Consider the following 23,886-nt stretch of genomic DNA (forward strand, 5'->3'; position numbering starts at 1 on the left):
CCCATTTAAAAAAAAACAGCATTTATAAAAAGAATAATATGAAAGTTTCAGTAATGTATCCATGAAAGATACAGATTCAAAAAGGTTCAAAAGTGGAGCTATTGTAGTAAAGAAAGGATAATATGTTTCTATTTTCTGCAAAAGGACTCCACAGCAGATAATATAGGAAAGAGGTAAAGCACTGGACTCACCTTTTCCAATTCAATAGATTCCCATACTAAATTGCATCTGTTGAGAGCATCTTGAACGGAACTTTCATTCTCCCATTGCATGAGGTGCACATGCAAGATCGAAGTTGCAAAAAACATCTAACAACACCAAGAAGAGAAATAATGAGCATCACAATATAATCAGATCAAAAGGATATAGAACCAAACAAAAGCCAGAAATCACTTATATAAGAAGTATTGGTGTGTCTTTGTAAATTAGAACATAACCATGGAACAACTACAACAGACACACATGGCACTAGGGTCATGATGACACTGGAAGAAATCTAATTGGACACATGCTAACTAATATCAGTTTGTCTCCCAACACCAATATCTTTAGTTCTTTTTTAATTGGCGGAATGACCTGAGAGATCCTTGTACTTAGCTTCATTTTTCACCTGGACCCTTTTATTCACGATTTTGCCAACTGAACAGTTAAAGTTATTAAAACGCGTTATTTTAAAATGTGTGTCTCTCAATCGCGTTGATGTTGATAGTAAGCGCTGATGTGGATAACACATCACTATCCACATCAGACAAAGTTGTCACATCGGATATAAATTGTCACATCATTTTTATCATTACAAATACTAATTTTTTTAACAAACCTCAAACTCATCTCCAAAATTAGCCTATTAATGGTGATTCTCTTCCCTTCCTTTCTTAATTTCTTCAATTAACTATAATTTTTTTAAGTCTTTCCAAGGCTTCCATTTATGTTTTTCTCTTCTAAGCTTTTTCATCTATTTTGCTATTAAACTCTTATCTTATCTTCTTTGTTTTCCCCCCTTCTCTTTCCTTGCAATTTTTTTGTGCTAAAGAGGAAACTAGAGACAAAGCAAAGCCTTGTTAAGGTGTTTTATTATAAATTTTATTATTTAATGGTGGTAAGAAAGTGACTAAAATGGAGAATGAGAAAGAAAAGAAGGGGGCTAGAAGATGGGTCACTACAGAGAAAACCATCCAAAATGCTATAGATAAAATTGCCTTCAATTTTGAAAGCATCAGACATATGTTTTTCAAAAACCCATTTAAAATCCACCTCCATTTCACAAACAAGAACCTCCCACTCTTTTGCTCTTTTTCTTCCGACCAAATTTGAATAAACACCCTTTTCCCCAATCATTCCAGAACTCTCAAATATCCAATTTTGAATTCAAACGTTACAATGAAAGAGAAATTTGTATACAAACAAACCATACTACAATGAGGGAAGAAGAATTAGAGAGGCTATGAGGGATTGCGTGAGCAAGCATATGTATTCTTCAACCATTTTCTTTGTTGATGAAGTAGTTGCAACTCTCTCTGACCCAACTGAAGATGATAGGAAGAGTATGGAAAGAGATAGAAGAAGAAGGGTGTGTGTGTGGTGGTGGTGGTGGTGGTGGGAGGGGGTGGGTGAAGGGGGAATGGGGGGATGATTCACAATGGAAAAACTATGAGGAAGAGGAAGAAGCAGATATGGGGATGGAGAATTCTTTTTTCTTTTCTTTTCAGTGTTATATTTTTCCTTTTAATTTTAATATTTTTTAAAATTAAAATTATTGTATTCACTTGCTTTTAAACACGTGCAACCACGCATTTCATCTGATTCAGCTAAATAAACGTGACATAAGCTTGGTCAATGGTCAGAGGGGTTTAAAATAATGTCTTTTAATAACTTTAAGTGTTCAGTTAGCAAAGTTGCGAGTAGAAGGGTCCTCATGACAAACGGAGCCAAGTACAGGGGTCTCCCACGTTTTAGAGCACCTCAATTGGAACCAAAAAGGACAAAAGTATATATAATAATAAATTTAAGATGGGTTACTCATGTAATAGCAGGAAACCACATATCCCCAATGCATACAAGAATTAAGAAAAACAAGACATTTGATCATCTCTAACAAGCAGTATGGGAGTGCTTGGGGAAGAACAAGAGAAAATAAATTAATTGGGGAGTTGGATCTTAATTTGAGAATTAGAGGAAGAAAAGAGAATGAGATAGAAAATTGTGATTAAGACATTCTGTACAATGTAATGATAAATTGATATGTCACATTGCAACCAATGTAAAGTTAATACTACGCATAAACTAGATCAATTCTTTGGTGAACATATATGCTATGACCAATGAAATTGATAGAAATTTCCATCTTACACAATCCTTCAAAAAAAACTTTTGAGGTGTGTGATATGCACCACATTTGATCAATTCACTTACGATCCATTAACCACATGGCCGGAGTTTTAGTCTCAATTTTTGGTTACAAATATATGCATGTGTATGTGTGTACGTAGACATGTGCCTATTTAAGTGAAGTAATAGGAAGTACTGCTATTTATCGAGATATACTTGTGGAATAAGAAAGGTAATTGCAGAAATTATTCATATTTTTTTTGGTTCGATGACTTCTCAATCAAGTGTATACACACACAAACATCTCATACTCTATATATGCGAGTCGTATTGGAGAACCCATATCCATACGGCCATAAGCGCATCTCGAATCATAATAATTTAGGAAATGACAAATCATAAAGGTCTTTTCTTCTTGAACAAGTTATGCAGGCATTATAATGCAAGGATTATAATCCATGAATCATATTATTGGATTATTATATTGTTATCGCATATTTGATTCATCGTACTTTTTTTTGGCAAGTAATTTTACTCATCGTACTTAAATATGGATATATGGTGTGTGTTCGTTTGCAATTATATCATATGTGATACTCCTACCGTTTCATTATTTTATGTAACTCTAAATGACTAGAAACGAGTTTTAAGGAAAAAATGGAGACCTTTGAAACTTGTGATCTTAAACATGTCAAACATTTGTGTGGTTATAAGCCTTTTGAAACTTGCAGTTTTAAGGATGCCATAACATTTGTGTGGTTATAAAAACTTGACATCAAAGGTAAAAAAAATGGAACGTTCAAGTTAAATTGTTTCCAAACTTTTTTATAAGTAAATTGTTTCCAAACTTAGAAAGAGGTAACTCTTTTTGGAACAGACTAAAAAGAGAATAGGATCTCAAAAACTAGAAAGAGGGAGTAAATATAATTATTGTAGTACAACTAAAAAGAACACATAATTATAATTGTAAATTTGAAATATACAACAACAACAACAACCCAGTGAAATCCCACAACGTGGGGTATGGGGAGGGTAAAATGTATGCAGACCTTACTCCTACCAAGGTAGGACGGCTGTTTCCGAAAGACCCTCAGCTCAATAAAAGCATAAACAGAGGTTAGATAAGGCTAAGAAGTTCAAAACGATATGGGAAAGCAAGCCCCCTCTTTCAAGGAAATTAAAATTAGGTATCTAAAATATGGGTAACTAAGTAAATAGACCTTGTATTCCTCTTTTAAACATCAAGACCCTATTTTAACTAATTTCTTATAATGAATTAAAAATATAGATACTATTAGAAATAACTGAGAGATATGCAGAGATAATTAACTAAAGGGAGATTTTTTTCATTTACTTGTTTAATACTCCCTTTGGGCTCTGTCAAAACTTATGTCGCAAGTCGTAATACACTTCCATTTGATCTTTTGTATGGAGTTTGATCTACCGTCAAAAATTCTTTTAGTAATCTCCAGCAGCTCAGTAAAAATCTTTTGATCTTTTCTACAGTTTTCCACCACCTTTTTTGACTTTTGCTCCCTGCCCTTCTGATTCAGCAGCTCGGTAAATCTCTAGTGTGCTCTAGCATGTCCAGTTCTCCCTGGCCAGAGAAATGAAGAGTGCCAAGACTAGAGATGTTACCTTGAAGCAAAGGAATAGGTAACTGTTAGTTTCAGTTGCCTCCATACATAGAGGGCATCTAGATGCTATATGGATTTTCCTCTTCAGGTGTGCCTCATGAATTAGACATCTGGTTGAGAGCTCCCCATATGTTTTAGTCTAGATACCTAAGGTGCCAAGGAAAGTGTTTCTTCAAGTGGTTAGCTACTAGAGGGGTGATTTTGATGGCGGAGAATCTTATGAAACAGAAAGTTGTCAGCTAGAGATGGTGTTTCCTTTGCAAGGAGGCGGGTGAGGACGTGGATCCTATTCTGTTACATTGCAAAGTAGCCACAAGGTTATGGGGTATATATTCAAGATGGTTTGGCGTTTCTTGGATATTGCCAAGATCTGTGAAGGAGTTGATGTTCAGCTGGAGGAGTGTAGCTAGAAGAAGAAGAAGGCACAAGGCGTGGAATGATATTTCTCTTAATCTAATGTGGGTCACTTTGGAAAGAGAGAAATGTGAGCTTTTGAAAGGGGGAGATGAGTTTTGCTCAATTGAGAAGTAGTCTCTAATCCCTTATTTTCTTTTGGTAAACCCATCTAGTTCCTGTTTGTATAGAGGATGGGGTGTCTTTGGAGAGAACCATATTTTGTAGGTTTCCCCTTTTTTGATATACCTCTTGTATACGGTCAAGTTGGCCTTGTTATTATCCATGAATTCTATATTTGATCAAAAAAAATTACAAGACTCTTACGCATACAATACGTTGGTCATTGCAACAATAGATCTCAATAATTGTGTGTTGGATACTAGAATGAGCTATGGTGTTTGCCATTTTGATGTTATAAGTAGTAAAACTTATATGGCACTCCACCATCAAGGTGTGGCCTAGCCGACTTGCTTCGCTACTCAATGGGTCAACGAAGTGGGATGAAAACATAGGAGACCAGGGTTCAAATCACAACAAAGGCAAACAAGAACTTGGTGATTTCTTCCCATCAGTCTAGATCTTGGTGATCTTACCCATGCATATGCTAGTGGGAGGTAGCAAGTATCCAGTGGAACAGTCAATGTTCGCATAAGCCAGCCAAAACAAAATGAAAGTAGTAATTCCTATATAACTTCTGATTTTTGGAAATTGTGTGTTATATTTTGAAGAAATGAATGCTTTATTTCTAGCTAAAAGCCTCGGGTGTCTTGCCACCTTTTCGCACTATTTTCTTTTCAAAACACTGTTTCCTCAAACTCTCTTGATCATCACTGAATTAATTTGATTTCTGATTATTTGAAGCTTTATCAATATACAATTCCAGTAACTTGCATGAATAACCTCATCTAACGGATAAAGGGGGAATATTCATAATTCCACAAATGCAATCACTGAACTTGGTACATTCTTATCTACATATTTGTCAAAAGCCTCACGTCTCTCATTAAACGACCAAAATATGTCTTGCGGCTGTTGTATAGGTAAATACTCAGTAGACATGGGGATTGGAGGCTTCCATTTTTCATCGCTAATGCATATAAGGGAACACATACACTATTAACGCAAATATAATAATCCAATACCAAAGAATAGCAATTAAGAAACTTTAAAAGCAAAAAAGAGAACAGAAATCAAATAAGAGCATACAAAAAATACAGAAATTGCAGCTCCAAAAAACTTTGCCACTAGGCAACATCAAACTACTTTTATCTAAGATATTGTGCAGACTGTATCTAACCTGTAACTCTGGATAGCACATTTGAGTTGCACACATTAGGCCGTTATCCAGTGTGGAAATTGAACCATGATGATCTCCTTCAATTGTAAGAGCATTTGCTAGCTGAGAATTGAAGTTGCAGTACCATAACCTCCCGGAAAACCTTCAAGAAAATAATGCAGTTATAATCACAACAAATTCAGCACGTGCAAAGTCAAATTTAACACCGACTAAGAACTCAATGGTGAACCTTTTTAGAGATGACTACACTTCAATTAAACTATTGGCGATCATATCTAATGATACTTGGCATAAACATGACGGGCATATCAATAAAATAACCAAGAACTTTAAGTGCCCATAAAATAAATGAGGAAATCAGTAATGTTGGCAAATAGAAATGATACTTAAATTGCTTGAGATTCGAAAAGATACTTATATTACTTATCTGATATTACAAGAAAGGCGCTTAGATTGTTGTAACATCCCGATCCTCCAACCCTTCATTTTGATTATTTGAATCTTGTTCCTTGATGTGAGACTTTCCATATGTCCATATAGTGTTTTCAGACATGTCAGGATGGTTCGGATTGGGATCCAAGGGGCTCAGACAAGTTTTGGACTCGAAAATCGAATTCAGCTGTTGCAGATTTTGTTTATTTTTTTTGCTGTGTCACAATTGCGGTTTGTGAGGCTCGCTTTTGCGACATAGCCTACAAGCAAGAGTCTCGTAGGATTTCTAGGATATGGTGAAGGCTCATTTTTGCGATGAACCTATCACAATTGCGGAGCCACAAAAGCACCAAGGTATTGTTGCGGAAGTCGGATATATAGAGAGTGATGAAATCACAACTGCTATATCTAAATGTAGCTAATAAATAGTAAATGAGACAATAAGAAGAAGAACACCAAGAATTTACGAGGTTCGGCAAAAGTTTATTTTCTTTTGCTTAATCCTCGAACACAACAACAACAACAACAACAACAACAACCCAGTGAAATCCCACAACATGGGGTCTGGGGAGGGTAGAATGTACGCAGACCTTACTCCTACCAAGGTAGGACGGCTGTTTCCTAGAGACCCTCGGCTCAGTAAAAGCATAAATGCATAAATGCATAAGAATAGGAAATTAAAAGTTTTATGAGAAAAACAACAAACAAATAACGAATAGATAACAAATAAATACAAATAAATAAATACAAATAACAAATAACAAATAACGATTAAATAAATAATGATAGCGTCACAGGTTCAATAGAGTAATCAAAGCATAGAAAGTAATAAATAATAACATAAATAACAGAAATCAGAATTCACAGCGCAAGAAATCGTAATGCACTACTACGCCTACTACTACTACTACTCGAACACAATCAACCAATATTTATTCCACTCCAAAAGAATACAAGTGGAATACTACAAGAGAGAAAGAAGATCAAATGCCTTAGAAGATGAGAAGGCGAGTGAGAGGTGTGTTACAAATGAACCAAGAGCTACCTATTTATAGGAATGAAATCTTCCTCCTGACTTCATCTATGACATCACTATGGGTTAAAATGTCAAGATTTATCTTGTCAAACCATTTAATGGTTTATCAATATTTCAACTACAAATTTCCTACCTTGACTTTTTATACCAAAGAAGAATTATCTTCCTACCAAATCTTCACATTAATTCATCTAGAATCTTGTCAAATTTAACAGGTATCACAATTGCGAACGATGGATCCCTGATTCCCTGTAGGCTGTAGTATAAAAGGGTTGAATTAGGGATTTTTGACAATTTAGCTCCATATTGTTACGAGCTAAGCTACGAGTTGAGGTATTTTTGGCTTGCATTCAACATATATCACCAAGATGACTATCTACACCTAATCTTACTAATTGTACACGATTATATGCTAGATTGAGTCTTTAAACATGGAATTTGAAGCGTAAGATTGAGGATATAGGACATGAACCCTAGAACCACTGACTTTGGGATTTGAGCATGTAAATGGACATGAAATGAAAATCTAAACATAGACATGGAATTTTTTGCTAGAGGGTTTTGACCGCGGGGCTCGAGTTTGACTTTTAAAGGTTGACTTTTGTTATAAAATTATGGGATTGAGTTCCTTAGCTTCTTTTGACGTTGTTAAGTATTCTTTTGGCTAGAGTTAAGTCGTTTGGATGTGTCCAGGCGCGGAAAGGCGGTCTTGAGGTGATAAGGCTCACTTAATTAAGACTTTCACCTCAATAGGGGAATTTTTCCCAAACTTTATGTGTGTTATGTTCTTCGTATTGAGAGGGTGGCGTAAATATGGCATGACAAGCATTCAATTTCAAAAAAATGGCGTGACAAGCATATAGGCAACTACAGAGCAATTGAAATGGGTTTATTTGGTGCAAGAAATATTGGAGAAGAATACTATTGAATTGTGTATCTACATTATCACATTGAGACCCTATTTATAGACACTACACTAGACTCTTTTTCCAACTAAGACAAAAAAAGGGCAGTCCGATGCACTAAAGCTCCCGCTTTGCGCAGGGTCCGAGGAAGGGCCGACCACAAGGCCAACTAAGACACTACATTAAAAACCTTTTCTAAGTAAGATCTATATGCTATTCTTGTTCCTATTCATATTCTAACACTCCTCCTCAAGCTGGTGCATACAAGTCATATGTACCGAGCTTGTTACATATGTCATTAATATGAGGACCGGTGACGGGCTTGGTGAAAATTTCTGCAAGTTGATCACTCGACTTCTCAAATTTTGTAACAATATCTCTCAAGAGTATCTTTTCTCTGACAAATTGACAGGCAATCTCAATGTTTTTAGTCCTTTCATGAAATACTGAACTTGATGCAGAATATCGATAAAACATATAATGATCAGCTCCACTATGAGTCATGCCTAACACTTGAATTACTGTGTTGAACTTCCCAAATCAAACTCAACATTGTTTCACAAGGGTGACATACGCAATCGACATACAAAGCTACTCAACTCCCCCTAAGCAACAAAATTAGGTGGTTGCTTTATTAGACTTCTTCCTCGAGATCACCATGGAGAAAACATTCTTAGTGTCCAACTGATTAAAAAACCAACGGCGAACGGCAGCCATAAAAGTGGACAGATGCTATTTTAGCCATGGGAGAGAGTATTACTGTAATCCAACCCAAATACATGAGTATACCCTTTTGCTAAAATTGAATCTCAAAAAGAGAGACAACACTACTGGAAAACTTAGATATGCCGAAAACAATGCAATTGTCATCGAAAAGTGCTCAAAATCTAGTATTAATATAATGATGATCTCGAAATCAACAGACTAGTTGATATTGAACAATAATTTCACCAAAAAACTGGCATAACATACATAGGTAGTCTCGAAATCAATAGATGAGTAGATCATGAACAAGAAAGCTGCCAAAAAACTAGTCAGAATAGACTCACACCAACACGTGGTCAGATCTTGTCGAAGGTGATGATCTCTTGAGCAACACATGGAGGTGCGTGGAGGTCGCTTCACAACAACGCCGGTTGTGGTTTGGTCATAAGGAGACATTATACCTCTTGGTGGCATTGGTTTTCGCATTACACTGACGATAAGTGAAACTATGTAAGTCACATCTGAGGAGTCACCAAAAAGACGCACGAAACTATGTAAATCAAATCTAAGGATCTAAGGAATCACCAGAAAGACGCACGGTGCTACGCACTTAGATATGAGAAAGTAGTCCGAAAAGATGCATGGTGCTACTACACAAATCAGATATGAGAAAGTAGTCACCGAAAAGATGCACGGTGCTATGCAAATCAAATATAAGAAAGTAGTCACCGGAAAGATGCACGATGCAATGCAAATCGGATGTGAGAAAGTAGTCACTAGAGAGATGCACGGTGCTACATAAATCAGATCTAAGAAACCACCAGAAAGAAGCACGATGACTTTCTTTGTCCCGAATGCTTCTCGAATCAATCCTTCTCGGCATGATTATTTTTCAAGCATATAGTACTACCCCAACTTTTGCTAACATAATCATTGGCCAGACAGGCGGCTATATGAGTTATAACCACCCGTCGGCTGCAAAAGTTTTTTTAAAAAGTTTTCTACCAAAATCGTAGAGGCTCTAATACCATGAGAGAAATATTGGAGAAGAATATTATTGAATTATGAATTTACATTGTTACATTAAGACCTTATTTATAGACACTACATTAGACTCCTTTTCAAACTAGGACACTACATTACAATCCTTTTCCAAGTAGGATGTTATATGATATTCTTGCTCCTTTTCATAGAATCTAACACTTGGGAATGCTGGAGTGTAGCTTTAGTTTCCATACATGTACTATGGTGAGTTGAGAATATGATCTCTGTCTTGTTCATGAATTTTGATTAGTTTACTTACTAGAAGAACATGATTTATCTCTATATTTGTTGAAGTTATAATTTAACTTCTACGTGCTATACATTGTATTTCTTTCTCTGCTCCTTATTCTTGATATGATACTATTGTAGAGCTGTGATATGGAGATTTGGGGAGTGCAAGTCCAATATTGACACGGTAATGGGGATCGCGTGAGTCCAGTTTGATACAGAGATGTGGGGACTATTGAGTTTGTGAGATCATTGATATAAATGATGTATGTGTGGATATGAAGTTGTCCCTCATGGGTCACCAACTTCGTACCTCCCTTGAGTGTGCACGCCGGATGTGTTGTAAGTTGGTTCTGTTGAGTTGTTTTCCTCAAGTGTTAAAGATTGAATCCTTGCTATATTTCTTAACTTCTACTTGCTTTTAATTGATTATTTGAGTTGCGCATGTCTAACTTTTGTGCATTGTGATAGTAGTTTAATTGATATGAACAGCTTACTAAATGCATGTCTTTTGTTCCATTTCCTTCTCCTTTTTCCCTCTGTTAATATGTTGTACTTGTTGAAGGCATTGGTTCTCTTTTAGTAACTTTTGGCACTACTCAATGAGGAGCGGTCTATGATACTTGTTGAGCACATTTGGTGTACTCATATTATACTTATGTACTTTTTTTGCAGGTTCGGATCTTAGTACTCGTGGAATCCATGAGTGAGTTACCAGCTCACAACCACTAGCCTTGTTGTGTTGTAGCCATGACATCGTTCCTATTCTAGTCAATTGTATTTTCATTCAATCAAACTATGTATGTTCTGAAAATAGTTGTATTTTCATTCATAGTTTGCTCATGACAGCATAGCTTATCCTTGAGATGAATTTTGGGTTACGTTTTTGCATTGTACTAGATTCTTATCTCTAGCTTGATATTTCATTATTTATTACTATTAGACTTTAAGTTTCTACATGGACTTAAATTAATTTCTAATAAAATGCATGCTTGCCTAACTTGGGATAGGTGGGTATCATCACAACTTATGGGGATTTGGGTCGTGACAATAGCTTACTACAAAATTCCAAGTGACCATTAATTAATAATTATGACAGTTAAGTTGTTAAGCCACAATGAAAGTTTGGGAAAGAGTGTTGGAGATGAGGATGAGAAGGAGTGTGTCTATTTCCGAGAATCAATTTGGATTCATGCCAGGGCGATCAACCATAAAGGTCATTCATCTTGTGAGGAGACTAATGGAGAAATATCGAGAAAAAAAAGAGATTTACATATGGTGTTCACTGACCTGGAGAAGTCCTATGACAAAATCTCAAGGGACGTCTTGCGGTGATGCCCGAAGGCAAGAGGTGTAATGGTGGCTTATATCAGGGCGATAAAGGATACATACGAAGGAGCTAAATCGCGGGTAAGAACGGTGCGAGGAGACTCAAAGCACTTTCCAATAGAGATTGGGTTACATCAGAGATTAACTCTTAGTCCGTTCCCATTTGTCTTGGTGATGGATGAATTGACCCAAGATATTCAAGATGAGGTGTCTTGGTGTATGTTTATTTTTGAGACAAGGGTAACTTTGTATTCACAAAAAAACTCATCATTCAAGAAATAATGAGGAAGAATCTTACACCCACCAAAAGTATGGGAATTCCTCCAAGAGGACTGCAGAAGTAGAAGAACTTTACAAGTTACCTATGAAATCAACTAGTGCTACTATATCCCCCCCCCCCCAAAACTCTTGTTTACACCAAAAATACAATAAACTAAGACTCTTGACTCTTTATCTTCTGAATGTTGCTACTCTTGCCTTCAAAACATCTGGTATTTCGTTCCTTCCATAGTGTCCACCAGATACATGCTGGAATGGTCATCCACCAGTTTTCCTTTGACCCTCTACTACCAATTCATTTCCAACTGTTAAGCAGCTCCATAGTGGACTTTGGCATCACCCAACTAACCCCAAGAACACTGAGGAACATTTTTACAACTTTGTGGCTATTTTGCAGTGCAGGAACATATGGCAATTGCTCTTCGCGTCTTGATCACACATAAAACATCTTGAACAGATTTGCATTCCTTTTCCTTGAAGCACTTCATGAGTTAGACATGCTCTCCTAATTGCCAACCATACAAAACAAGAGACTTTCAGGGGCCTTGTGACCTTCCAGATTTGTTTCCAAGGCCAAAAGCCTATAGTGGATTGACTGTTATTCTTCTTCCAGTAGCAAGATTTAACTATAAAAATCCCTTTGTTGTGGAGCAACCAAAAAGGTTTGTCAGCTCCATTAAGTATCCTAGGAAACATATTCAACAATTGAAGGAATCTTGCAATCTCTGAAACTTCCCAGTCATTCATAGCTCACCTGAAAACCAAATTCCATCCTTGGGGACTCCAAACTTGTGACAGAGAAACATTTTTTGAGAACTTAGGACATATAATTGAGGAAACAGAATTCTCAAATTGTTTTCCCCTATCCAGAGTTCATTCCAAAAATCTATTCTTACACCATCACCCACTTTTAAAGGAGAAGTTAGTATAGAATTGTGGCCACAGCCTTCTAATGGACTTCCAAACACAACAACCAAAAGTACCCAAAACCTCCTCAGTAGACCATTGGTTTAGCAAACCATATTTCTCAGAAATAAATCTTCTCCATAGAGCCCTGTCATCTGTGCAAAATCTCCAGAGCCACTTCTAATTAGGGACTCATTTTGGATATTAAGGTTTCTGATCCCTAACCCTCCCCCCTCCTAATTCCTTCTGAGTGTGAAGGTATCCCATTTAACCAAATTGTGCCCTCTTTTCTCCTTACTTCCTTGCCATAAGAAAGATCTCCTTAATCTGTTAATCTTCTTCTCTATACTCTTGGGAATTGGGAACAAGCTCATCATATAAATAGGGAGGGCATCCATTACAGATTTAATGTGTGTCAACCTACCTCCCAAAGATAGATATTGGCTCTTCCACCTTGATAGTTTTCTGCCACTTCTTTCCAAGACTTCATTCCATACCTCAATCTCTTTGGTTTTGGCTCCCAAAGGTAAACCAAGATATTTGGTTGGAAGGGGAGCAATCTGGCATCCAAGAGTATCTGCTAGCAGTTGCAAGTTGTCCACCTGATTGACTGGGTGGATAAAGCTCTTATGCCAATTAACATGCAATCCAGAAAGATTGGAGATGATCTTGTAGACTCCTCCTATCAGACTAGTTGCCTAAAATCCCTGAGCTCTTATGCTCCTGCCTTCTCTGGCATGAGTGCTATGAAAGTGGCATTTAATGACTTCTCAAAAACTTCCTCTTGATGAAAGTTATGAATGGTATGCATTAAGTCATCCTTTTAAAATGCCCCAGTACTCTTTAAAGAATTGCATACTGAAGCCATCAAGCCCCAGCACTCTTTAAAGAATCACATAGTGAAGCCATTAGGTCCTGGTGCTTTGTCACCATCACACTGCTTTACAACTTGGAGCACTTCTAGTTCTGAGAAAAGTCTCGACAGCCAATCTTGTTCCTCTTGAGTGATCTTGGTATAATCCATCATCTCAAAGGATGGTCTCCAGGGTTCTAATTATGTGTAAAGTTTGTTGTAGAATTCTATCATAGACATTTTAACCTCTCCAGGTTCTTTAATTTCCACCTGATGGGTCACAAGCCTATCAATAGTGTTGTACCTCCTGTGTGCAGAAGCCATTCTCTGAAAAAATCTGGTGTTACTATGCCCATGTTTCAGCCACAAAATTCTGGATTTCTGCCTCCAAGTTGACTCTTCATTTTTAGCCAGCATGTCCAATTCCACAAGAATTGTGGCTCTCACTGCAATTTTGTCTTCAGTCAAGACCCTATTATCTTGAACTAAGTCAAGCTCTACTAGCTCATGCAGAAGTTTGTTTTTACTATTAGCATGCTCCCCAAGAACGAATTTGTTCCGTACTTTGAGCTTTTGTTTCAATATTTTTAGTTTGGCACAAAGCTTGAAATCTGGACAACCTTCGACCACTACGTCATTACACCATCCTCTAACCAAGTCATTGAACTCGTCCACCTTAAGCCACCAATTTTCAAATTTGAAAATAGATTTCTTCTTCTCCCAGTTTCCACATTCAAGTATGATAGGGCTATGTCTGAAACAACTTTGGGAAGAATTCTCTGTTTGACAGTGTTTTGGGAAGGGAGAAGCGGAAAAAGCGACAAGGGCTCGCTTCACTAAAGCGAGAAGCGTGAAGCAAAGCGCAAGCTTTTTTCAAACAAAGTGCTATTTAGTATAAAAATAAAAACTATTAGATATGCATAGATAAATAATCAAGAACTCAATAGAGGTAACATATTAAGCAAATCTTTCAATTCTTAGATTAAAAAGTAAAAAACAGATACTAGAAATAGATATTGAATAAGAAAATACAACTTACTACTAGCAAAAACAGAACAGTGTCTCAGTCACAGAACAGCAAAAAAACAAAGTAAGAAAAATAGAGACAGAACAGAACAGCAAAACAGAAAAAGAGAAAAACAGAGCATACAGCATTACAAACAGAGGAATCTTAAATCAGAAGAAATAAAAACAAAGTAATGCTACTTAAGTAGCATTAAAAACAGCAAATTGAAAAAAAATCTAGTTACCTTGTGCAGTAGAGAAACAGAAAGAGAAGAAGATAACAAGAGAAGAATAAGAAGAACTAACATAAGTATTTTTACAGAGAGTCCAGCAGCAGTCGACAAAGGAGGGAAAATATTTGGTAAAACTTACGTAAGTATTTTTACAGAAATTAAAAAAAAAACTAGTTAGCGCTTATCTCTAAAAAGCGAGCTTTTTCTCGCTTTTATAAAGCATGCTTCTCGCTTCTGGGACAGAAGCACATGTTGCTTCACCATTGCATCGCTTCAAGGCATTAGACTAATGGCTTGTCGCTTCGCTTCTCGCTTTAAGCGAGTGCTTCAGCGCTTTTAACAACATTGTTGTTTGATTTTGAAGGTCTCCTCCCACTCCATAGAATACAAGAATCTATCCAGCATAGCAGCACTGCTATGACTTACTCCCCTAAACAATGTGAACTTTCCTCCATTCAAAGGAGGATCATGGAGTTCCATGTCTTCAATCCATCTAGAGAAGTCTGACAATACATTTGTGATCCTGATGCAACCCCTCCTTTCACCCATGCATCTAACAGTACTGAAATCACCACAGCTAATCCATTGTCCCCCACATAGCTCCTTAACTGCTGCCAATTCCTCCCAACATTCAAGTTTCTCACTTCTAATATGAGGAACATAGACTCCAGTGAGAAAACCATGAGAAAAAGTTTTGAACAGACTCTAATTTTAGGGTGATAGAGTAGTGCCCTGTTTCAACCAAAGTTCCGCTCCAGATCCGGCTATCCCACATTATCAGAATTCCTCCCTACTTCCTTCAGCTTTAATAAATTCACATCTCATCCACCTACTTGACTTCTGATTTCTGTTATTTCTGTTATTATTTATTACTTTCTATGCTTTGATTACTCAATTTTACCTGTGACGCTTTCATTTATTTATTTAATCGTTATTTGTTATTTGTATTTATTTATTTGTATTTATTTGTTATCTATTCGTTATTTGTTTGTTGTTTTTCTCATAAAGCTTTTAATTTTCTATTCTTATCTAACATTTTTTTTATGCATTTATGCTTTTACTGAGCCGAGGGTCTCCAGAAAACAGCCGTCCTACCTTGGTAGGAGTAAGGTCTGCGTACATTCTACCCTCTCCAGACCCCATGTTGTGGGATTTCACTGGGTTGTTGTTGTTGTTGTTGTTGTTGTAGTTTCTTGAAAGCAATAGACATCTGCTTTCCACTTTTGTAATGAACTCTTAACAAGATTCCTGCTGGAATTGTTATTAAGTCCCCTTACGTTCCAGGTAACAAGATTTACTTTCATTTAAAAGTTATACTCAAAGCTCTCCCCCATTTCTGACTCTATCAACTTCTTCATTAAGGCTAGATTGCAGAGTCTTTAGCTCATTTTTCCCAATTCCTTTGCTTCTTGGCGTTGTAACAGCTTTCCCTTGTTCATTCTTATCCAGAATAGCCTTCCTCTCATCTATCCTCATGAGCAAGCCTGATATTTCTTTTTCAAACCCCACAAAAGCTACCCCATACGTGTTGCTCAACTCCAAGATATGGGAGTTGACCCAATTAGAAGCGCCTCTGTTTCTGATTCTCTTTGCTCCCCCATCGTTAGAGTGGTCACTGGTTCAGCATCGTGCACCTATTGTAATTGCATCTTGTTCTCTACTATTTCCGACTATGTCGCCCCCTTGCAGTTATCTCTGTTCTCTGAATGATCAGCCTTATCTATGATTTTGATGGTCTGTGGATTGTCCCCTATTTTGTATGAGGAATCTCCACTATCGCAGTTTCTTTATTCATACTTGTAGTCGTTACTTGTCTGTCCTCCGACTCCCAACCCCTAAATGCCTCTAGAAACTTGGATGATAGAGTTTTGATCTCCATCAGACCTTTGGAGCTTCTCCCTTGATCCTCGTATGATGTTTCTTTATCATTAAAAGCACCCACATGATCCTCACGTACCTTTAGTGATTCAGTTGAAGGGCCAGGAATAACCACTTTGTCTTTTCCTTTAGCAGAATTATTTGGGGGCTTTTACAGTTTTGAATACATTTAAAAGCACTGGCCCAGGTTCCTATTAAAGGAGTGGACCCCCTCGTCTCTCCACCTGGCCATATTGTCACGTGGCCTTGATCGTGACACAAGGTTATTTGAAATATGCCGCCCCAACCTTTTATCCTTTGGTTCTTCCGCCATAGACCTCTGGACAACTATATTAGAGCAACTGGGAGTTTCGACCGCCATTCTCACCGGAGATTCAACCCAAATTTGCATAAAAAATAGGGTTCTGCGTTTACCACTGTCACCTTCTTGGGAATATCCTTTCCATCCCCACGACCTTTTATCCTCGCCCATTTGAGATGATTCCTAAGTTTTTTTCCTCTTCAGTCTCAACCCATCCCTCACATGTTTCTCCAATAGCTCTAATAACTCTTTGGGACAAGAGGTGGAGTGGAAATCTACAGATTCTAACCCAAATTGTGTTTGGTTTGTCCTCATTCTCAACAACCCCTATCGTCAGGTTCCACGATTGTAATCTAAGGGTGAAATTTTTCCAACACCAATTGTCGGCCATCACCTGCTTTGCCATGGTCCTGGAGGCAAACTTGAATAGGAACCTATCATTACCCATCTCGTAGATGTTTAGACTGTGAAATTGTTTCCAGATATTAGTGGATCGCCTTCTGATCTCTGCAAGAGTAATGGGTTCATTTACTCTGTTCTCGAATTTCCCTACCAAAATTCTTTTCAATACTTCATTATGCAATAATGAGTCATCATTAATGTAGATTGTACCCCCCCCCCCTCCCTTCGTAAACGAACTGGCCACATCTATATCATTTATTCCACCCCCTGAATTCTTCAACATAGAATCTGCATTTATGGGATCTGCATTTATGATGCTTTATCCCTGTTGGACCACTTACTACTCCTAAAAGTCGCAAAATAAGGAATATTCTTGTCAGTCAACCTATGCTCCATTGTAATTAGCTCATTCCTTTGGGATTTAATAAACATATCCACCTTTTGCACTACAAAGGTCCATCCTGAGTTGAGTGTTAGCTCAGGGATAATCGCACCAATCTCTTCTTGCCTTTCAAGTTGATAATGCTGATGTATCTGACATATTTATAGAAATTTCTTGCACAAAAGGTTTCAAAGAAATCTTCTCTCTTTTTCCACTTCTCACTGAGTTTCCTTTAGTTAAGAAGGCTTCCTTCGATCTTTGGACTATCCACATCATAGTTTTCTTGGTAAACTGAGTCCTAGTAATGGAGTTTCTGCTTCTCTCAATCCAGTCATACCAATCCCCAACAGTCCCTGAGAGTCTTGCAAGATCATAAGACTTGAAGCCCACAGCAAAATCAATGGTGTTTTCAATTAGAAAATAGAGGAAATGGGTGTCTATAGAAAAGGGAGAGAGAGGGAGGGAGAAGAGAAGAACAGGGGTTGATTCCGGTGATCAGAAGGATCACCGGAGAGGGAAGGAAGTTTCAAAGAAGACCTAGGTCATTACCTCGATGACTATGCCTGAGAGAAAAAGGTTTAATTTCTCTCTTACTTTTTTTCAAATTTTGGTCCTCCCTTAGTGTAATGTTATTTGCGGATGACATAATACTGATTGATAAGACGCGCAATGGAGTTAATGCTACACTAGAGGTATGGAGACAAACTTTAGAGACTAAAGGGTAAAGGTTGAGCAGAACCAAGACAGAGTATGTGAAGTGTAAATCCAGTGAGGCAATGCATGAGGAAGGTGTGGAAGTGAGGCTTGACACACGAAATATACCCAAGAGAGACAAACCTTGGGTCTATAATCTAGGGGAGTGGGAACATCGACGATATCACACATCATATTGGAGTGGCGTGGATGAAGTAGAGACGTGCCTCTGGAGCCTTATGTGATAAAAAGATACCACCAAAACTCAAAGGTAAGTTCTATAGAGTGGTGGTTCGACCGACATTGTTGTATGGAGCAGAGTGTTGGCTAGTCAAAAACTCTCGTGTTCAGCAAATGCATGTTGTGGAAATGAGGATGTTGAGGTGGATATGTAGTCAAACTAGGAGCAATAAAATTAGAAATGAGGATATTCAGAATAAGGTGGGAGTGGCATCCGGGATGGACAAGAAGAGAGAAGCAAGATGAGATGGTTTGGATATGTGAAGAAAAGATGTGTAGATGCACTAGTGAGGAGGTGTAAGAAGTTAGTTATAGAGGGTATGCGGAGAGGCAAGGGTAAACCAAAAAAGTATTAGGAGAGGTGATAAGACAGGATATGACGCAGCTTCAGACTACTGAGGGCATAGCCTTAGATAGGAAGGTGTGGGGAACACATATTAGGGAAAAAAAGTTAGTAGGTAGTGTAGTGTTGTCTTGCTTGGGGTGGTTGGTGTTTGCCAGTGTATTACTATAGTTCTTCTTTTTAATATCCATCAGTATTTATTATCGTTTTAAATAATCTATCCTAGTATGTTGTTTATTGTGTTTCGATTATTGCACTCTTTTATTGTTGTTATTGCTTCCTTCTGGTAGACTTTGCACTATTTTCTTGTGACGTGCTATATTTTTCTTCTTTATCTGGAATAGTTGCATTTGAGCTGAGGATCTTTCGGAAACACTCTCTACCTCCACAAGATAGTGGTATGGTCTGCATACATTCTACCCTCCCCACACCTCACTTGTCGGATTTCACTGGATATGTTGTTGTTGTTGTTGACAGTTAATCCATGATGCAACAAGCAGATTACATAATTGTAAGTGTTCCCCAATTTGTTTTCTTTTATTTGGTAAACCTCACCACATAGTTTTTTCCACTCCCCCTTTGTGACTCAAACTCTCAACTTCTTGGTTAGAAGTGGACGACTCTACTACTAGCGCTCTTGTAGTAAATCCAACTTCTACTAGCTTTTGACCATAAATGTGCTATAACAGACATCGTCAATAGTAATACAAGGTGTAAAAGAAGGCATACCCATCTTCAGAAGTTGAAATAAGTTCTAAACCCTTGTTCAGTATCTGCTTTTGTGAAGAAATAGCCCCCACTAGCTGGTAACACTGGCTCAACAAGCTGTATGTTCTGCATTTGAGCTCAAAGCACGACGGAATGGACTTCAACAGCAATTGCTGAACCATGTAAGCATCTATTAGTAAAAAGAATTATAAATCCCCTCCCAACAAACACAAACTGTCCCACCAAACCCAACATCAAAATGAATTTCAGCATAAATAAATAAACTGGAATTGTAATGAAAGAGGTCCAAATGGAACAAACTGAAAATGAGGATTCATAACCGACACCAACTAGTTAGGGATTGCAGCACCCTAGTGATTAAAGAACTGGAGTGACAAGGGAACCAAGGTCAGGCAAGATAGGAAATGAGTTCTTCCCACTTAAGTCTTGGTGTTTAGAGTTACTCTTGTAATGTGCTGGTACAAGATAAGACACCCAGTGGACTAGTATTTTACAAAAATTACTAATAGCCTATTTGGCCAAGAATCTTGGAGGCTAAAAGAACTTCTTTTTTCAAATAAAAATATTATTATTTTTTAGATTGGAGTTGTTTGGCCAACAAAAAATTAAGTGTTCTTGAGCAGCAACAGAAGCAGTTTTCTGTTGTTGCAAAGAAACTACAAATTTCTGCTTTTTTCAAGAAGCTTTGCAGAAAATTATTTTCTTTCAAGACAAATATATCCTCACTATAAATTTATATTTAGCAAACTATCCCTAATTAATTTAATACATCTATCTTTCAGTAAAATACAACTCTTTTCTCCTTTTCCTGTTTTGTTTCTACCGTGTCTTTTCCTTCTTCTTATTTTCTATCTCCCTTCTCCTTCTTCTTGTCCTTCTCCTTCTCCTTCTCTTCATCCTCTTTTGGAATAGTTTATCAACTATAAATACGAGTTACTTATCCATTTTTTCTACCATTTCTTTCGTCTATGTCTCCTCTTCCTTTTTGGAATAACAAAGTCATCCCAGAATTTTCAATGTTTTCTGGCTCGAGTTAATATTTTTTCTCAAGGTACGATTTCTTTTTGTTTGCAGTATACCAATTTCCAGATTTCTTTTTAATAGATTGATCAGATTTTAATATTGCAGATTGTTTAATTCTTCTGAAATAATACCTAAAAAAAAATCATTTGAACGTAACTCTCGTTTTAGAAATCCAAATGAGGCTTTCGCTTTTTTCAACTATAGTCTAACATGTACAATCGAAAGAACATTTGGAATTAGAAAATAGGTTTATATTGTTAAGCTCAATGCCATCTTTCAAATTTGATACTCAAGTTCATCTCGTTGCAACTACTATGGCTATGCATTATTTCATACGACAACATTCTTCCACCAATAAGAAGCTCAACTACTACGCTAATGAAGACAGTATCTAAGAGATTGAGGAAGCAGAGACCTTCTGGTATTTCCTTTAGAAATGCAACACAGGTCTTCTACCATTTTGAAGGCATTACATAATAGAATCAGGGATGAAACTGTTGTGAATTGTCATTATGTATGAGTAATTCTGCTTATGGAAGGGATTTTTATTTATATTGATTAATGTGATTTAGTATATTCAAAGTATCATGCCAAAAGTAAATCATTATACCAGATATTCAATATATTACTTTGATTTCACTATATTATATATTGATTAAGAACTTTAATATGTAATTTTATTCTAATTATTATATCATAATTAAATAAAATAAAACCTTAACTAAAGTCTTTCACAATAAATATTTGAAATAATTATCAGTCAAATAATATTAATAGTTTAAAAAAACCTTCATAATTGTTTTTTGGTAATTGACGTTAAATATCAAGCAAGCACGATATGTTTATCAAAATTTCTCTTTTGTGAAAAGTTATTTCAGCAAAAGTATAGTTTCTGGCTCTAAACTCCAAATCAAAAGCATAATAGTTGTTTTAAGCACATGACTTACAGAGCGTTCGAGGTGGGATTTGGCATGGTTGACATTATTGGAGTGCTTGAGAAGGAGAGTAGCAATGCGGAGGCGTGTTTTGATCTCGATAATAGGAAGGAAAGAAACTTGGCTTTGACATATAGCTTCCAAGCATTTGACGGCTTTTCCAATTTCTCCCTTCTTCTCCTGATAATCTGCGAGTCCCCAAAGTCCCTCCGCCACTGCTTCCATTGTTTCCGAGTTCCGTCACTCACCAGTCACCAGTGTAGCCGCAGGAGCCTTAATTAGCGAAGCGGAGAAGCTTTTCCATATTTAAAATTGGGGATTTAACTATCTGGATCAACCCGTTTGACTTTCACACCTCGCACTGAAATGAATTGGGGAGACGTTTGATGTCGTGTGTCAAGAGTAATGATTTTCGAGAAAATTTCATAAATAGTACTTTAACCAGTAGGTCTAAAATGAATTTAGCAATATATTTATTGAATTTAGTCTTTTAACTATTTAAAAACTTATTAGATTTGGTTTTTTAATTATATATTTATCGATTTTAGTTCTTTAATTATATACTTATCGATTTTAGTCCTTTAAATATTTAAAAACTTATCAGATTTGGTCTACATCTTTTTTTATACAAATAACTTAGGTTTATATTAACAGAATCCATGACTCAGTGAAATTTAATTCTAAATTCATTTTTTCAGTTGTTTCTCTCTCCCGCTAACTTTTCTTATAATTACTCTTATGAAAAGAACCTAAAACTCAATGATTCAAAATAAAATTCACGAGGAAAGAAAATATAAGTCATAATGTTATACAACAGAGGATAAAATGAAGCATATTATTGCTACTAATAACTTGAATATGCTAAAATTTATTATAAAAAAATCATCACCTGATAAGTGTGGAGAGATTTATTTATATTTAATAGAAACAAATCTCTTGCAATGAAAATAACAATTAAAGTTCTTTCCTCACATGTTTTGATTCCAAATTTTGTACTCCAACGACTTTATTGAAAGAAAAAAGTTGAAATTTATAAAATGATAGATTTTTTAAAAAAAATAGATCAATTTAATTTTTTTTATTCATTTAATTTTATGTAGAAAATTTGAGTAATAAGATCAAATCTTTTATTTTTCTTTTGTAAGAAAAATAAAATTATAAAAATCCGTTTTGACTATGAATTGTTAACTGCTAAAGAAGAGAACATAGCATATTCAAGCCATTAGTAACAACTATATGCTTCATTTTATCCTTCATTGAATAAAATTAGGACTTATATCTTCTTTCCTCATTAATTTTATTTTGAATCGTTGAGGTTATTATTCTTTTCATAAGAGTAATTTCAAAAAAAGGTAGCGGGAGCAAAGAAACAATTGAAAAAATTGGTTAAAGATTTAATTTCACGAATAGTTCTGTTAATATAATGTCATAACCAGATTTCTCGGGTCGTGATGGCATCTGCTAACACCCATTAGCAGGTAAGTGTAACCCTTAACTCATAGCCCGGAACTAGAGGTAGTGGCTATCAAGCGGAAGATGAAATAATAAAGCGGAAAATCAATAATAATAATAATAATAATAATAAAGAAAGAGAGAGAGAGAGAGAGAGCACAACTAAAACAAATCACAAGGAACCATCCCAAGACCTAGCATTAGTCGGTAGTCGAGCATTTAATGCAAGGTGTTTTAAAATACAAAATAAGTACAGACAGTCTTTGAAAGCAAGTAAAGACTAGTCTTAATCCAACATAAATGGAAATCAGCAACTCCGGACACCAAGAGCTCACCAAATCTCCAAATCAAACTGCTCCGCACCAATCCAAATCAACGATGATAACCTGTACTATGATTTGCAGGGGATAGAAGTGTAGTATGAATACCAAACGAATTGTACGTAGTAGGTATAGGCCGACTGAGATCCATAGATAAAGAAAGTATAAATAACATATAATTAGGTAAATACTGCACAAGTAATTAATCAGAAATTACCACAATAATGACAGGAAATAAGACAAAAAGACAAGAGATATAGATAAAGAAGCAGAGTCAATAGACGCACCTGAAACGCAATCCAACAATTTATTTACAACCAGGAGGCACTAAAGGAGTCAACTAATCAAGGGCGGAAGCACTGTCTACCACAGCTAATCACATGCTACCTAAGGACTAAACTAACTGAGTCTAACGGGAAACACCAAGAACAGCAACCCAGACTAAGACACCCCACAAATCAACTATACGTACGACAACAGATAAGAACAAGTATACTCAAACAATAACCAATCGGATGTCAATACCTCCGGAAGTACAAACAATGACAAACATACCTCCAGTGTAACGCTCCTAA

At 36.5% G+C, this 23,886-nt stretch overlaps 1 protein-coding gene across 2 annotated transcripts in view; it reads right to left on the bottom strand.

Annotated features, from left to right (window-relative positions):
• The window catches only part of LOC129882593 (sister chromatid cohesion protein SCC4), a 50,053-nt gene extending 28,109 nt beyond the window's left edge, over positions 1-21,944 (bottom strand). For both annotated transcript variants that reach the window (XM_055956972.1, XM_055956971.1), the window contains exons 1-4: positions 21,552-21,944; positions 19,582-19,733; positions 5,659-5,800; positions 192-308 (exon numbers count right to left, since the gene is read on the bottom strand). In XM_055956972.1, the coding sequence (XP_055812947.1) occupies positions 192-308; positions 5,659-5,800; positions 19,582-19,733; positions 21,552-21,764 (624 nt within the window). In that variant the 5' untranslated portion in view covers positions 21,765-21,944. The remainder of the gene's footprint in view (positions 1-191; positions 309-5,658; positions 5,801-19,581; positions 19,734-21,551) is intronic.
• Between the last annotated feature and the right edge of the window lie 1,942 nt (positions 21,945-23,886).

Source organism: Solanum dulcamara, chromosome 3, assembly GCF_947179165.1.
Source record: "Solanum dulcamara chromosome 3, daSolDulc1.2, whole genome shotgun sequence".
NCBI classification, from domain to species: domain Eukaryota; kingdom Viridiplantae; phylum Streptophyta; class Magnoliopsida; order Solanales; family Solanaceae; genus Solanum; species Solanum dulcamara.